This window comes from Panthera pardus, unplaced genomic scaffold, assembly GCF_024362965.1.
Source record: "Panthera pardus isolate Hobbes unplaced genomic scaffold, ASM2436296v1 HiC_scaffold_3, whole genome shotgun sequence".
In the NCBI taxonomy this organism is placed as follows: domain Eukaryota; kingdom Metazoa; phylum Chordata; class Mammalia; order Carnivora; family Felidae; genus Panthera; species Panthera pardus.
The window spans coordinates 16542311-16558833 of NW_026526876.1; the positions used below are offsets into that span (position 1 = coordinate 16542311).

General features: G+C 59.7%; 2 protein-coding genes across 3 annotated transcripts; one reads left to right on the forward strand and one right to left on the reverse strand.

The window, feature by feature from the left end:
- Positions 1 to 2: 2 nt before the first annotated feature.
- Positions 3 to 10441, forward strand: TK1 (thymidine kinase 1). The gene is made up of 7 exons (XM_019466060.2): positions 3 to 147; positions 252 to 283; positions 1673 to 1783; positions 4206 to 4299; positions 8769 to 8858; positions 9238 to 9357; positions 9507 to 10441. The coding sequence occupies exons 1-7, from the start codon at positions 82 to 84 to the stop codon at positions 9705 to 9707; spliced, it is 714 nt and encodes a 237-aa protein (XP_019321605.1). The 5' UTR covers positions 3 to 81; the 3' UTR covers positions 9708 to 10441.
- A 1057-nt stretch (positions 10442 to 11498) lies between these two features.
- SYNGR2 (synaptogyrin 2) lies at positions 11499 to 15377 on the reverse strand. 2 transcript variants are annotated; one of them, XM_019466061.2, is made up of 4 exons: positions 15207 to 15366; positions 13164 to 13401; positions 12645 to 12784; positions 11499 to 12557 (listed from the first exon to the last, which is right to left on the reverse strand). In XM_019466061.2, exons 1-4 carry the CDS (start codon positions 15303 to 15305, stop codon positions 12360 to 12362), a joined length of 675 nt encoding a protein of 224 aa, XP_019321606.1. In that variant the 5' UTR covers positions 15306 to 15366; the 3' UTR covers positions 11499 to 12359. The 2 variants fall into 2 exon arrangements, with proteins under 2 accessions (XP_019321606.1, XP_019321607.2); XM_019466062.2 differs by lacking the exon at positions 12645 to 12784 and having other exon boundaries at positions 15207 to 15377.
- Between the last annotated feature and the right edge of the window lie 1146 nt (positions 15378 to 16523).

The window sequence follows — 16523 nt, forward strand, 5'->3', positions numbered from 1 at the left end:
ACGGGCGGCGCGGGAACCAGCTCCAGGCAGCTGGGCGGTGACACCTGAGGGTCCCTGAGTGGCGAGCTTCCTAGGGGCGCCATGAGCTGCATCAACCTGCCCACCGTGCTGCCCGGCTCCCCCAGCAAGACCCGGGGGCAGATCCAGGTACGGGGGACAGGTCCCAGCACGCGGGGGCCGGGGCGGGGGCGGGGTCGTGGCCGGGGGTCCGTGTGCAGTGGACTCCGAAGTGACCCCGCTTTCTCTCCTAGGTGATTCTAGGACCCATGTTCTCGGGAAAAAGGTAATGGCCTCGCGGGGCCAGGGCGGGCCGGGACCACTCCCTCCTCCACCCCTCCCTCCCGAGGGTCTGTCCTCCCCTGGCGCCTCTTGCGGGCCTGTCCCCCCTCTCGGACAGCCCCCCATCGTGCAGTCCCCCTAGGTCAGCCGCCACCGCCCGACCGCGCTTTCCCGCCCAGGATGCCGCTCCGCCCTTGGATCCGGTCCTGGAGGAGGCTCTCCCTCCCAGCCCGCCCAGTTAAGGCCCTCCCATTAGGGTCCGATAACCACCCGCGCAGCTGGGTGCAGCTGCTGACCGTTTGGCCCCTCGCTAGAGCCCTCTCAGAAAGGGGCAGCCAGGTCTCCTAATTTTTTTTTTAATTTTAAGTATTTAACATTTTTAAATGTTTGTTTATTTTTGAGAGACAGGGAGAAAGAGCGTGAGTGGGGGAGGAACATAGAGAGAGGGAGGCATAGAATCTCCAGCAGGCTCCAGGCTCCGAGCTGTCAGCACAGAGCCCCACACAGGGGCTCCAACCCACAGACTGTGAGATCATGACCTGAGCCGAAGTCGGAGGCTTAACCGACTGAGCCACCGAGGCGCCTGTAAAACTTTAAGTATTCTAAGTTTAAGTTTATTTCATTTATGTATTTATTTATTTATTTAGAGAGAGAGACAGAGTTAGCATCAGCAGGGAGGTGCAGAGAGAGAGAGAGAGAGAGAGAGAGAGAGAATCGCAACCAGGCTCCAGACTGTCATCGCAGGTCCCAGTGCCGGGCTCCAACTCACCACCCAGGCGACCATGACCTGAGCCGAAACCAAGGATTGGTGCCACCCAGGTGCCCCTAAAAATTTAACACTAAGGAGTCAGGCCAGGGGACCTTGGCTCCCCCGATGTGACAGGACCACTAGCTGACCTGGTGGGCTGGTGAGCCCCCTGAGTACCTCCCTCCGCCCTGGGGGACAGCTGCGGTGACGCTCAGGTGGGCTCTGGGATCCGGTGGCAAAGCGCCCTCTTTGGCACAAAAAGATTTTGTGACGTCAGTTAAGACTCTGTGAAGACCTCTGGAGTGAGGTTACTTTGGACTCCTCCCCTCTGCCTGTGGCCTTTGCACTTCTCTGCCTCCTCCCCCGGCCACCTGGGGGGTTATCCCTCGCCACCCCCCACGTGGAGAGCACGTCCTGCCCCGGCATGCCTTTATTATTCCTGGGCTCCCTAGGGACGTACAGTCTTGATGTCCCTCTCGGGTCTAGACTGAACTCTCAGAGCACCGGCCCTCTCTGTCGTCACTGGTCTTTCTGTCCAAAGGCGCGGGCCTCAGGCTGCAGACCCCTAGACGGTGGTGGGGAGCCCAGCTTGTGCTGATAGAGTCTTCTTTGCCCCCTCGTAACCGCTGTGCTCTGCTCTTGCAGTACTGAGCTGATGAGACGGGTCCGTCGCTTCCAGATCGCCCAGTACAAGTGCTTGGTCATCAAGTACGCCAAAGACACTCGGTATAGCAGCAGCTTCTCCACGCACGACCGGTCAGTGTCTGCTCTCTTCTGTCCTCTCCTAACACCACCTCTGGAAGCCGGGTGGAAACTCACGGGGGCATAGAACATACTGTCAGAGCTCTCTTTAGCAGGAATGGGGGCTCGTGCCGACCGTGCAACTCGGCAGACTTTGAGGGCTGCATGGCAAGGGATCTCGGGCCTTGGCCTCTCACAGGATTCTAGCCCCGGGTTTCTTCACCAGGGGAGATTTTGCACCCCCTCCCCCCCTTCCCAGAGTCCATTTGGCAATGTCTGGGGACGTATTTATTTTTCACAACTGGAGCGGGCTAGGGGTGGCTGTTGGCGTCCGTGGCTAGAGGCCAGAGATGCTGCTGGACATCCCACAATGCACAGGGCGGCACCGCCCCTCCCCCCTCCCCCAAATGTTGATCCTGCCCCAATTATCAACAGTGCCGTGCCCGGGCTGAGGAACCCTGCTCTGGAGGTTACACCTATACGGTTGCAAACCGGTTTTGTTGGGCCTGCACGGGGCTTTTTATGTAACTTTTCAGTTGCCCTGCCCTGGGGCTGATTCCCTGTGGCCTCGTGGCTTTTGTGCATATCCCCTTCTCTGTTTATCTGCCTGCACCTTGGGATCATTTCAGTCTGCAACCTGAGGTGGGGGGTGGAGGGTTACATTTAGTCTTACTCGGGCCCGTTCCTTGCTGCAGATTGGGGCCTGACACTTCTGAGCCTGGGACATCGTCTCTGCCCTTTGGACTTGGCCACCTGAGCTGAAGGCGGGGCTTGCAGCCTCAGAACCGCCTGATGTGTGGCTTCAGGGTGGGAGCGTGGGGTTTTCGGAAGCCAGGCGGGTGGGGGGGTGGACAGTGCCCGGGGTTTGGAGTTAAGTGCCGGCATTTGCATGACCATTGCTTCCTGGCCGTGCTGTCTGATGTAGGCCACGTATGTCTTCCAGCTTGCTTCTTTCTCCCTGCCTTTTTTTTTTTAATGTTTATTTATTTTTGAGAGAGAGAGAAAGACAGGGCACGAGTGGGGGAGGGGCAGAGGGGGGGGGGGGGGACACAGAATCCGAAGCAGGCTCCAGGCTCCGAGCTGTCAGCACAGAGCCGAATGTGGGACTCGAACCCACGAACTGTGAGATCATGACCGGAGCTGAAGTCGGACGCGTAACGGACTGAGCCACCCAGGTGCCCCTGCTTCTTCCTCCTTAAAACATGCACTGGGCAGGGGAGCATCCAGGGAAGTCCGTGAAAGCAGGAGGCAGTACTGTGCAGTGATGAGAAGTCCCATCAGATCAGGGTCACATCTGAGCTCTGCCTGTCTGAGCACAGGTGCTGTCTAACTCGGGCTGCAGCGGCTGGGACTGAGCCCCTGGCAGGAGTGACAGTTCCACACACCCTGCCCTTGCCCGCCCTCTGGTCTTCTCTATTTGGGGATGAAAGGGGGAATTTAAAATGCAGGGAATACCACTTCATGCTCTTCCCAGATCTTGGAGTAGAATTATAGCACGGTAATAACTAAGCAGTGGTGGTGTTTTATGTTTTTCGAAATACACCTACAAACTGCTGAGCTTTAGTTAAGTACCAGCAGGAAAAGTGAATACAAAGGAAAGCAACACTGTGGAAAACAGAGACGCTATTTAAGAGGACAGAGAAAGGCATTTCTCTTCAGAAAGGGCCCTGGGTGTGGGAGCAGGATGGGGTCTAATGCCCTGGAACATTCCCACCCACATGTGACCTTTCACTTGCAAACCCTTCTGGATACGACTGTCCCCGCAGGGCACGCCAGGCAGCCGTGGGACCTTAGATACAAATCTTGGCTCTGCTGGTTAACAGCTCTGTGAGCTTGAAGAAACCCTTCAATCTGCCAGAAAAGCCAGATGGAGGGAACTCTAGAGAACTGAAGGTTGGGGTTCCGGACTTATCTCTGCCAGGATACACAGGGCTCCGAGTCTGGTGCTAATGTTTGGCCCAGGGCCACGTTGGACTTCCCTGGGCACTTTTGCCTTTCATGGGCCCCTTCCGCCATAAAAAGAAAGAAGTAAAAAATTCTAGTTTGTGACTGCATTGATCTAAAGACATCTGTAATGCAGGCTGAGTTATATTTACTTATTCCTTTTCTCATTTTTAAAACAAATTAAAGCCTTTCGTCTGCCCCGGCCCACTAAACCAAAGCGGGGAGGAGCTTTTGAGTCTCAGTAAAGCTTTGTATTGCGCGTTGCTAATTTCTAGTCCAAAGCATCCAGTGAAATAGCTTGTGTTGAATAACTCGTTTTCCGAGCATGGGCCTTTATTCTCCCCAGATGCCCTCCCACAGGCACTAACTTCACGCTCCAGCCAGACAGTGCCGCGTGATTTGCGGGTAGGGCGGTCACAAGAGTTGTTCCCCGGCCCCTGCGTTCAGGTCTCCACTCCCTTGCCTTGCTCACGCCCTGGCTTTCTCTCCCCAGAAACACCATGGAGGCACTGCCAGCCTGCCTGCTCCGGGATGTGGCCCAGGAGGCCCTAGGCGTGGCTGTCATAGGCATCGACGAAGGGCAGTTTGTAAGTTGGTTTGTCCTGGCCTTCTGCCTACAGACTCCCTATCTGTCCCCCACCCTTGTCCTCTGCTGGTTTGGAAGGTATTCGTTCTATTTCTGATCTTTTTTTTTTCTTTTTCAGTTTTTTTTTTTTAATGTTTGCTTTTTTTTTTTCATTTTTTTATTACGTTTCTTTATTTTTGAGAGGCAGAGAGAGAGAGTGCGAACGGGGGAGGGGTAGAGAGAGAGAGGGAGACGCAGAATTCAAAGTAGGCTCCAGGCTCTGAGCTTGTCAGCACAGAGCCCGATGTGGGGCTCGAACTCACGAACCGTGAGATCATGACCTGAGCCGAAGTCCAATGCTCAACCAACTGAGCCACCCAGGCGCCCCAATGTTTGCTTATTTTTGAGAGAGAGCGGGACAGAACACGAGTGGGGGAAGGGCAGAGAGAGAGGGAGGCAGAGAATCCCAAGCGGACTCCAGGCTCTGAGCTGTCAGCACCGAGCCCGACACGGGGCTCGAACTCACAAACTGTGAGATCACGACCTGAGCCCAAGTCCGACGCCCAACTGACCGAGCCACCAGGCGCCCCTCAAAGACTCTATTCGTTTCTGGGATTTCTGGTTAGTTCTCTTTGTGTAGCTCCTGCTCTAATTCACATATCTTCATTTTTGTTTGCGGATTTACCGTTTTTTGTTTGTTTGTGTGGCGGCTGCTGTCCCTTTCCTTGTCTTTCCGAGAATCTTGTGTTAAAGGCTTTTCCAGCTCACTCTTTCCCTTTCTTCCGGAGTGCACTCTCTGCAGGTTGTCTTTCGTAGTCTTGGCGTCTTTCGTCTTTCGTGTGCTTTGGGAGTTTTTGTTTCCGCGAGTTCTTCTGGAATGAATGAAACTGCAACTCTCTCCCCACAGGGCTCACTTCAGCCCTCCGGAGGGTTCTGAGTGCGTCTGTCTCCACCCAGTGCACTCGTGAGGGTGACGTGAGCTGCTGTAACAATCAGGCCCAAAAATCTCAGCAGCTGAATAACATAGAACGTTATCGTGAGTCAGTGATGGGGAGGTCTGCCGACGCGGCTTCTACAATTTCCCTGGGTGGGCGTCCTGACACAGGAATTGCGCGAAGGTGGAGGGTCCCCTGTACTGCCTATTTATTCTACCTCTGTGCCCTGAAATTCTTCTGTGTGTGTGTTTGGTGAGTGGGTAGTGATTGCTGCAGGGAGAACCCACAGCGTGGGAACCAGGGACCTCTCACAGAGGGAGCCGGAGAGGGCTTGGGCTTGTGGGGGATCATTTTGGGGAGGCTTCTAAGAGGCTGGCCTGGCTCTCGATTCTGTGCCCTCCGGAAGGGAGTAACTGACCGGCCTCCTCAACCTTCCTCCTGGGCAGGAAGGGGGAACGTGTGGTCCTCCGTAGCCTGGACAGTGTTCACGTCCGTCTCTGTGCTCAGACAGGATTACGGAGGGTCTTGGTTTCATCTTGACCCATCCCAGTCGAGGAGTGGCCTTGCCGGATGCGAATGTTCCGTGAAATGAATTTCGCTCTATGTGGTAACACCGGGGCCCAGCTGCCAACGCCAGGCCAGCTCCTGCTGCGGGGGCTGCTCTTCTCTTTTTGCAGCCCAGAAAAGCAAACGAAAACTCATTACGTGTTGGTCTACATCCATCTAGTCTTTGTAGATGTATATTTTTAAATAGCGCGAGCTCCATCGGGTGTTGGATGTCCGTGACGGATCGCGGGAATCTCCCGAAGCCAAGACGACCCTGTATTTAGCTAACTTGATGATACATTATTCGTAAATAATAAATAAGTAAATAGAGTGGGCTTCTATCGCATGGTTGACCATTTACCCATGTCAGCAAATGTGCAATATTCATTCATTCATTCATTCCTAAGTATTTTCTGGGCTTGTGCCCCATGCCAGCAGTGCTCTTGGTGTTGGGGGGGTGGTACAGCCAGAGTCTCCCCCCCCCCCTTGAGCATCCTTTCTAGTCCCTAGTCTAGTCTCTCCTTTCTAGGGAGAGAACGATGTCCTAGGTCAGGTGGGGACAACTGGACAGACGGGCAATGTGAAGGGGACGGAGCTACGGTGAGGCGGTCAGAAAGGGGTCTGAGGGAGAGCCAGGGAGTGAGCTGCTGGCCGGCTGGGTGTGTCCAGGGGCAGGATGGAGGCAGGTGGCTCTGGGCAGGCTAGCGGAGAAGACTCGGGAATTAGCCTGGGCAGAGCCCGCCAAAGGGCGGCCCCGCTGACGGAGGGCGGATGACAGGACAGTGTGACCACTGGGCCTTTGCAGAAATCCCCAGGAGAGAGGGGAGGAGTAAGGGGCAGGTGGCAGAGCTTGCACGCATGTGCACACACACACACACACACACGAACACACACCCCAGTGAAAGTTTGTCTCATCGCTGCTGTCTGATGTCTGTGTCCATGTTTATGGGTTACTTGTATTTACTTCTCCTTTTTCCAATGGCCTTTGAAGGGCTTCCACTCATTTTTCTCTTGGTTTCTCCTTTCTCCAGTGGACCTGAAGTGGCCAATGCCACTTTGTCACATGGTCTGCTTCTTTCTTCCCTGTTTATTTGCCCCGGAGATCTGTCTGTGGCATTTCGTTTCATGTTTTACCACTCATGGCCAAATGTTTTGCTTTGTCACATCCTTTATCCCTGGCTTCTGTGGCCTCTGCCCCTTCAAGGCCGGCCTGTCTGCCAGGAAGCAGAGGCCTGGGCTGGGGCAGGGCCAGGGGTCATTGGGCTGCACATCTCAAGCCAGCCGGCTCTTGGCAGGAAGACAGCAGCGGTGAAAATCCACTCGTAGGCTTCCTAATCTCTTCTTTGGGTTCTTTCCCCTTCATGAGAACTCGTTCGGGAAGTGGCTCATTGAAGGTCGCCCGGAGGTGTAGAACGGGCCGCTGGACTCGGGTGGGCAAACTCGTCCCCAGCAAGAAACCTCCCGGTACTTTCCTACGTGGGTCTCGTGATTATTTTTGTCTACCAAGAAAACCTGAAATTTACTAAGTACTTTGAGGTTCTGTTTTAAAATATTTTTCTTTTGAGGTTGTTTATTTTGAGAGAGAGAGAGATAGCACGGGTGGGAGAGGAACAGAGAGAGAGAGAGAGGATCCTAAGCATGTTCCACCTTTCCAGCTTGGAGCCCGATGATGTGGGGCTCGAACTCACGAGACGGGGAGATCATGACCTGAGCCAAACCAAGGGTCGGATGCTCCATAGACTGAGCTCCCCAGGCACCCCGAGGTTCTACTTTAAGTGTAACCTGTAATATTTTCCTAGGGCTGCCCTAACAGGTACCACAGACCAGGCAGCTGAAACAGCAGGAATTGATTTTCCCAATTCTGGAGGCCGAAAACCCGACATCAGGGTGTGGGCAGGCTCCTTTCCCTCTCAGGGCCCTGAGGGGAAGGGTGTGCCCGGCCTCTCTCCTTGGAAATATATGGAGACCGTTTGCTTTGCCACAACTTAGGGAGGGAGGCGTTTACTGGCTGAGAGCTCCTTGCAGGCTGGGAGCTGCATTTCTGTCACCTGTGACGGAGTGGGGACACGTGTATGACGGTGCAGGAGTCGTGGGTGTTTCTGTAGCTCGGGACTGGCCAGCCCCACAGAGGGGAGCCACGTCTGGCTTCTTCGGCCAAATCGTCCTTCAATTGCTCGTGATTTTTCTAGCCACCTTCACGGGACCTGTCTTGCCAACTGTCCAGGTCTCGGTAACCTCGCACCTCGATAAATGCGCCAGGTCAGGCCTGATGGCTTGGAGAGAGACCCTGCTGCCCAAAGACAAGCACGTGCGCGTTCTCACAGCCCGAAGACCAATCCAGACAGACTAACACAATCAGCTGAAGGCAGTGGGATTGACCAGGGACAGCTCGCCCGAGCATCTGCAGAAGTTGTGACCTCACCCTGGGCCACTTAAAAATGACAGTCGATTTACCAAGTACACGCGGGGCCCGCTGTGGCGTCCTGCTCCGTAAATGGCCAGTGGAACCCCGACCCCTTCTCGAGGCAGCAGATGGCATATATGAGTGCCTCCGATCCTTAAACAACACCGAGGGCGGTCCTTGCCATTTCTAAGGTTCAGAAACGTGAAGTCCTTGCCAAGGTCACCAAGCACACGCGTCCCACCAGAGCAGGGTTCAAGGCAGGCAGCCCTCTGGCCTGAGCTTTTGGCCACCGCGGTTTTAGACCGCCTCCAGTGGGGCCACATCACCCGGCGACAGGTCCGTGGTGCTGTGCTGGGGCCTGGAGCCGACCTATTCTGTCCCGGAAGGCTGGTGGCCGGTGAGGCGGCCTGGATGGTTGTGGGTGCACATGGCTGTGTGCAGTGGGGCAAGCACAGGAACGCCGGTCTCCTCGTCGGGGCACTGGCGGGAGCGTTGGGGTCGCCCTGTTCTCATGCTCCACGCTGACCGGTGGCAGTGTCTCTCCGTGGCTGCTGCAAGCTGCTCGGGGTGGAAACCCACTGCCGTCCCCCCTCCGCCCCCTCCCAGTTCCCAGACATCGTGGAGTTCAGCGAGACTATGGCCAACGCCGGGAAGACCGTGATTGTGGCTGCACTGGATGGGACCTTCCAGAGGAAGGTGAGTCATCTGATCCAGGTCTTGGGAAGGGGTCTGGAGGGAGAAGGGGGCCCGGGGAGGAGCAGGGACAGCCCAGCTAGCCTTTGCTCTCAGCGCGGTGCCACCTGGACGACCGGGGCTTAGCCCTTGGGGGACACTCTGAGCGGCTCAGGCTGAGCCGGGCACTCAGGTGAGCGGGACCCAGGCCCCCCCGGGGTTCGCCTGGGAGCGAGTCCATCCCAGTCTGGGTGCTGGGGGTGTTGCAGGGGACGGCACTCTGGGGAAAGCAAGGTCAAGGCAAAGTGCCCCTGTGTCCGTGCTTGTGAGTCAAGGGGTTGCAGGGAAAGACCCGCCTGGCGAGGTGGGTGCGCCCAGAGGCTGTCTCTCCCCCGGAACGTAGGCCTTCGGGACCATCCTGAACCTGGTGCCCCTGGCGGAGAGTGTTGTGAAGCTGACGGCGGTGTGCATGGAGTGCTTCCGCGAAGCCGCCTATACCAAGAGGCTGGGCGCAGAGAAGGAGGTAGCCGCCACCTGCCTTCTGGCGGGGGGGGGGGGGGGGGGGGGGGGGGGGAGGGGGGGGGTGTTGGCAGGGGTGGGTGGGGTGGCCCGGAGGCGCCCCGCCCCGCCTCCGCCCATTCAGCCCATGGCTCTTTGCATCCCCGCGGCCAGGTCGAGGTGATCGGGGGCGCAGACAAATACCACTCCGTGTGCCGCCTGTGCTACTTCAAGAAGGCCTCGGGTCTGCCCGCCGGGCCGGACGGCAAGGAGAATAAGGAGAACTGCCCGCTGCTGGGGAAGCCGGGAGAGGCCTCGGGGGCGCGCAAGCTGTTTGCTCCGCATCAGGTCCTGCAGTGCAGCTCGGCCAACTGAGGCGTGGGCGCCTGGGGAGCGCCGGCTCCCTTCCCGCTGCCGCCCCCTGGCGGACGCTTGCAGGACTGCCCCCGCCCTCGTGCGGCGCAGCCTTTCCAGAAGAGGAAGTGGAGGGGGGGTGGGGTGCGGGGACGGAACTTTCGGCGGCGGTGCGCTTTCCCCGGGCCGGTGGTCTGCACGTCCCGTTTCCCCTTTCCTGCCCGCCGGCGCTTTCTTGGTTCCCTTCCCCGCTGCGGATCCACTCCTGAGCTCAGGGTCTGGCCACCCACCGCGGACACCCGCCCCCTCCTCCCGTGGGGTGAGGGGCCGAGCCACACACTGGCGACACTACCGCTGGCCGCTTCTTCCCCCTTGTGGCTTTCACTGTTGAGTTTCTGTTCTCGCTGGGAAGTCCGTTCCCCAGTTGCTCTGGCTCAGCACAGTGTCATCCCACGCAAAAATTTCTGTTGGCCTGGAAAGGGCTCCTGGTCCCTCAGGGTGGCTGGACTTGGGCCTTCTGGCTTCCCTTCGGGCTAAAAGCTCTTCCCTCTCTCTGGTGGTCATTTTCTCCAGAATTACAGCTTCTCTCACATGAGGGACACTTACCCTAGTGGGGCCCAGATCCCAGGGGCTTATCTTTTAAAGGGGGGGGGGGGGGGTAGGGTGGGTAGGGGCAGAGGTAGCTGGGGACAGGGTCTCTGATTCTGTTGTGTGTGAAATTAGTAACTAATATTAAAATTTACTGGTTGGTGGGAGCACACGTGTCTTTAACAGCCTGGGATGCCCTGGGTCTCCCTGTCAACAGCTCTGATGGGACCATGGGTGGGGATTTCTTTCCAGATCTTTTTTAGAACTACTTGCTGGTCTCTTAGCCACAACACTTTCACTGAGAAGCGCCGCGAAGCGCGTCCTAAGAGGCACATTTGCTTGCTCTCCTGTCTGGACAGGTTTAGGACAAAATGGGTGGACAGAGGAGGCTGGGGCCCGGGACGGAAAGACAAGGCTATACTCGGGGCTGCCCGCTGGGGCTGTGGGGTCAGGTTTTGTTTGTGAAACAGACACTTGATAGTTCGGGAGCCCAGAAGACTAGCTCAGCTGTACCTTGTAACATGGGCCAACCTTCTGGGGTTGGGTGTACCCACCAGTGGAGATGGGATGGGGGTTCTGGGGTGGCCTCCTCGCCCTGGCTTGCCTCTCCCCTTTGCTCTATTCCGGCTTGCTAGTGACCGGTCCCGAATTACAGTGAGGCATTTGCAGAACTCTATGAGTGTCGACTCGATTTTGAAACTAACAGGCCCACTTTTGACAGTTCTCGCTATCTCTGCTCCAAAAGGGAAGTGAGGTGCTTCAGGGGCCCTGGCCTTTCCTGCTAGAGATGGGCTCACTCCCTCAGGGGGGGCCATCCCGGGACGGGCTCCAGACCCCTGTCTGCTAGAAGTGGAGGCCTCTGGGCCCTGCCGGATCGCTCCACGCTCTGCTAAGAGGGTTGGGAAGGAAAGGGTTGCCGCGCAGGGTCCGCTCCCAGGGGCCCCCACCCCAACTCCAGCAAGGGCACAGCAGGGCCCTGGCAAGGCAGTCCAGAAAGACTGTCTTGTTTACAAGCTGAGCACAGTTGCTATTTTAAGATGCCGTTGGACGGCAGTGTGAGGAATGAGACCCCAGACAAGTGCGTGCGCGCGCTGGGCGTGCTGGAGGGGCACGCTGCCGTGACTTCAAAATGCAGGCTCGTAAAGCACCCCCCTCCCAGGGTGCACCCCAGAGTGGAATCTCTCTCCAACCCCTGGGCTGAGGCCCAACTGATGACCCTGGAGATTATGAACGAGAAAAACATTTATTCCGTCTTCAAATCAGTCTAACAGAACCAAGGGTCTGCATCTTACCCCCAAGGCTATTTAATACATTCAGAACAGCCCAGGGGCTGTGGGTACACCCCACACCTCACAGTGGCAGAGTATTTACATAAAGCTGGGTGTTTTCCGGCAGGCAAAGCCCCTCCCGGTTGCCAAGGGCTGGGAGCGAGGCGGAGGGAATGCCTCCCGGTGCCCCCTGGGGTGGGCATCCAGCGCCACGGCTGGCAGGCAGAAAGGCAGGCAGTCCGGAGGCACTGGCATGGGGCAATGACCCTAGATCCAGGAGCAACCAGATGCTACAGCAGTGAGCACGGGGCTGCTGGCTCCCGGGGCAGGCAGGGGGCTGGGGACACAGCAGCGCCAGGAGGTGGGGAACAAACCTGAGTGAGCAGGAAAGGGGGCCCTGGCCCCACGGCCTCCTCTTTGGCACAGAACCCCGAGTAACTGTGGCCACCGGGGCCCAGGTCCTGGACCTGGGCCCGGCTCCTTTGGGCTGGGGAGAAGCTAAGGCACTTGTCAAAGCAGCGTGTCGGGCACAACACAGCGTGTTGGGGATCATTAAAAGCAATGACAAAACACATCTGGCTAAAAACCCTTTTCTAAAAAATGCCCTTGAGGAGTGGGTGGGCGAAGCCCTTGCTAGAGGGAGCCCGGCAGCCAGGGCGGGGGAAGCAGGGGCTCTCCAGGCCGTGCGCGGCTCCGACGGGCACCCGGCAGGGTGAGGGGGCCACAGCTCCAGGAGGCGAAGCTCACGGGAGGAGTCCAGCATAGAGTGAAGGCCCCCGAGCGCCCTCTCTGCTCCCCTGACCGTTCCGGCCGCAGCTCAGTACACAGGGGGCGGCTGGTAGCCCTCCGTGGTCTCGGCGTTCTGGGTGAAGGGCGGTTGTTGGTAGTTGTCCACAGACGCACCGGGGTAGGAGGCATAGGCGGTGCCGGGGTCTGGAGTGGGGTCCACGTAGTTCTGGATGAAGTCGTCCACGCCGGCCTTGTAGCGCTGGTAGGCCAGGGAGGCCAGCACGCCCTGCAGGGAGCCCCGAGGTTTGGGTTCCTCAGCCTTCCGCCACCCTTCCCCAAAGACACTGCACCCCTGCCCGCCCGGCCCACCTACCCAGGAGAAGATGGAGAAGAAGCTGAAGGTGATGGCTGCCCGGGCCGAGTCGGCCCCCGCTAGCACGTCTTCCGCCTTGGTGGCCACCCACTGGTTGGTGAGGAAGCAGAAACCAACGAACCACAGGAAGGTCCAGAAAGCTGGGAAGGAGGCCGGAAGGGCAAGGTCACTTCCACGGAGGCAGGGGCGGTCTGGGGACCCAGGAGGGGCCCCCTGTGGGGGCGGCGATGGCGAGGCCCTGTGGCAGGGATCTCCCAGAAGCCTCCAGGAGTGTGAAGGGCACTGATGCGGAAGCCAGGGTGGCGACCTGGGTGCCTGGCTCGAAGGTCCCGTGATTGGCACTCAACGCCGGTGGGCTTAAGCAGACTCACAGAAATCCCTGTGTGCAAGCCTGTCTGCTTGGGTAGGGGCTGCCCTCGGTTCCCCCTGGGGTTGCCGAGGCCCTGCCATCCCAGAACCCTCTTAGGAACACTCCTATTCACCTCCCCCAAGTCAACTGGGGGTCCCGCTGGAAGGTACCTGAGAAGAGCAGGTCGCTGATGACCAGGTATTTGCGGTCAGTGGCGTTGCTGATCTGGGGGAAATAGGCATCGACCACTAGGAAGGCGGCCGAGGCCAGGAAGGCTAGCACCCCAATGGCGCTGCCGTAGCCGCACGCGTCCTCGTTGTGGTTGAACACGCAGTATTTCTGTTTGGACTGGTGGGTATTGCTGTAGCCCTCGCCGAAAATGCACGAGAACACGATCAACGCAAAGACCTGAGGGGACAGGTGGGGAAGGGCTGAGCGGTCGCCAGACAAGCCCCACGGCGGGCACACGTGAGAGGGACCCTGGGCTCCCCCACTGCAGCTGTTCCCCTTTGGGACGGCAGGCACCAGGGCCCCTCTGAACTTGGGGACTGAGCTCATAAGCAAGTTGCTTCTGGCTGGTGCACAGTCCCCACTTCTCCGTGCTCCCGGGCCACCTGCAGGTGCCAGCACAGTCGCCATCACCGGGGGCACGGCGGGAGACTCTTGGACCAGGGGCTGGTGGGGAACGGACGGGGATCTCCTGGGAGGGAGATCCCCACCCCGGCTGCCTGCCGGGAAGGGCCGTCGTGGTTCCGTAGGAGATGGGCCACAAAGTCACAGAAACCCAGGCCTGGAGTCACCCCCAGATCACCTTCTGCTTGAATCACCTCTGCAGAGCCCAACCTCTGCCCCAAAACCTGGGTGATGAAAGACACCCCCCCCCCCCCACCTCTCAGGAAAGCTGCACCAGTGTGCCCTGAGCTGGAACCCGTGCCCCCAGACTCCCACTTCTTGGAGCCCCCTCCCACTCTTTCCTGCTCCAGGCTGCTCCCCCCACCCCCCACCCCAGTTTGGCCAGCTTTCTTCCTACAAGGACTCCTGGCCCCTTTGACATCCTGACCCTCCCCTCTGAGGGCCCCCAGGCTAGTCTGACTGGCAGGCCTGTGGATACAGTTCTGCACTCAGAACCCTGGAGGTCCTGGGCGGGGGTAGAAGGGGGTTCACCAGCCAGAACTCTGGGAGGGGCTCTAGGCCCTCGGCAGCAGCCTCATGTGGCCTCCTCACCCCCCCAGACGTCAAGGCCACCACCCATCCCCACCCCATGTCAGCAGATGCGGGACGGTCTGGACACCTGGCTCCCACTAGGACAGGCACAGGCCTCTCCCTTGCCCTGCCCGGACAAGGCCCTCTGAATAGACTCTGGAGCTGGCAGTCACAAGCCCCACCCCCAGCTGGGGATGAAGCCGGAACTCCCCGATGCTGGGAGCAGTGTGCCAGCCCCGACTCCTGGCACAGCTGTCCCGACACACGGGGCATCTGCTCCTTGGATCAGACCCCACGGTCAGGCAGGGAGGGGGCATGGGTGCCACCAGGGCACCTCGGAAGGCTCCAGTTCCAGGCAGGCATGGTGAGGGCACTTAGTCCTAGTCCTCTGCCTGCCCACACTAACACCTTGTCCAGCTCCAGGCGCTGGTTGTCCAAAATCCTGTGCCCGCCCCCCCCAACCCCCGTACCCCCAGTAATCTGGTGCTGGAGGGATCCCCTACCCTCCTGGGAAGGGTACATCCTGGGGTCACCTGATCTTGGGTGGGGAGGCAGACACGTGACTTGCTCCCCGAGTGGAGGGGAGACCCCATTACCCAACGTGGCTTGGGAAAGCCCCTTCCGCATGAATTCCCCCAGCAGAGAGTCCCAGCACGGCGGCCACCTGTCCTGGAGCTGCCCCAAGCTCCTCCCACCGCCAGCAGGGCGACAGGCCTGCTCCCCCGCGGCGCCTCCGGGCCACCCCGCGCCCGGGCCCGGCCGGTGGGGGGCAGTGGGGACCAGGGGAAGCCGGGGAAAGCTGCGGCGCGCGAGTGGCGGCCGGCGGGGCCCGGAGGATGGAGGGCGGCGGGGCCCGGGCCCCCTCGCCGGCCCCACGCGCGCCACCCGCACCCTTCCCCCGGGCCTCGGCCGCCGCCACCTGTCGCGCTCGCAGGCTCGCGGCACCCCCTCCCCCGCCCGGTCCCCGGCGGCGGAGTCCGGTACCCCCGCCCGGCTCCCCACCCGCTCACCAGGCACACGGCGCGCGCCACCACCTGCGGCTGCGTCAGGAAGCGCCACAGGTCGAAGGAGCCGCCTGCCTTGGCCGCGCCGTAGGCCCCGCTCTCCATGTCGCCTCCGCCGCCGCCGCCGCCGTAGCCGCCGCCGCCAGCCTAGGACCCTGCCACCACCCCGCCCCGCCCCGGCTCGGCCCCGCCCCCAGGGGCGTGGCCAGCGCGGCCCCAGGGACCGAGGGCAAAATACAGTCCGCAGCCAGCGGCGAGCAGAGCGGCCCGGACGCTCCGACGGCTGGGCCTGCCTACGTTCTGGCGGCCGACAAACGTCCAGCCCACGTCGTGGCGGGGGCCGCGTCACCCTGCCCCCAGCAAGGGGCCAGAGAGTCCCCAGGAAGAGAGGGACGCCAGGAGGGCCCGCCCCTCTGCCCCACCCACACTTTGCCCCCTGCCCTCCCGCCTTCTCCAGGAAGCCCACCAGATAGATGCCTGTCTGGGCCTCACCCGCCCAGGACCCAGGCTCAGAAGCACCCCCTCTTTTCTCCCCATTCCATCCCAAACCCCAGCCCACAGCCTGGACGCCCTCCTCGACTGGCCTGTCGCTCTTTGCTCCCGTCTGGAGCTAAGCCTGGGGGTGGTGCCGAGGACCCTCTCCGCAAATTTTCCGGGGCTGAGCCAGGCCCCAGGGGTGTGTGACTTCAGACTTCCATGCCCAAGATGGTAGGCAGACAGAAACAAAGTTTCCAGGGTGACAGGCAGAGGGCAGAGTTTAACCCAGCCCTCCCCCACCCCAACATCTTTAGAGCATCTGAACAGAGAAGGCTGATGGGGTGGGGTGGGGTGGGGGTGCGCTCCCTAGGGGCCACGGACTGACCGGAAGGGAAAAATTCCAGACAGTTTTTGCTAGTTGCGGGTAAGGATTAATGAGTGGGTGCTGGTGGGGGGGGGGAGGGCGGTGCTCAGAATCCTCCCAGGTGAGCCGCACAGCGACAGGCGACTAGGCCACCAGGAGATGGGGTGCCACACCAGGGAAGAGGGGAGCAGGGGTGGGGGAGGAGGAGGGGACGCTGAGTGGGTTGTTGCAGCTGGGCCTTTTCACAGTCTACCCCACCCTCTCCCCAGACCTGCAGGGACGGTGAGGACAGGGGCCACACAGAGGTCCCCCCACTTCCTGTGGACCTCCCCTGCCATCACAGGCCCTTCTATTTCATTCCATCCCCGTCCTGAAATTGTCACACTAACACCATGTGTGTTCGTGGAGGAACACCAGCCTTCAAGAATCAGGGCCGGCAGGGATTTCCTTCATTCAAATGGCGAGTCCTTCTGTAGGGGACA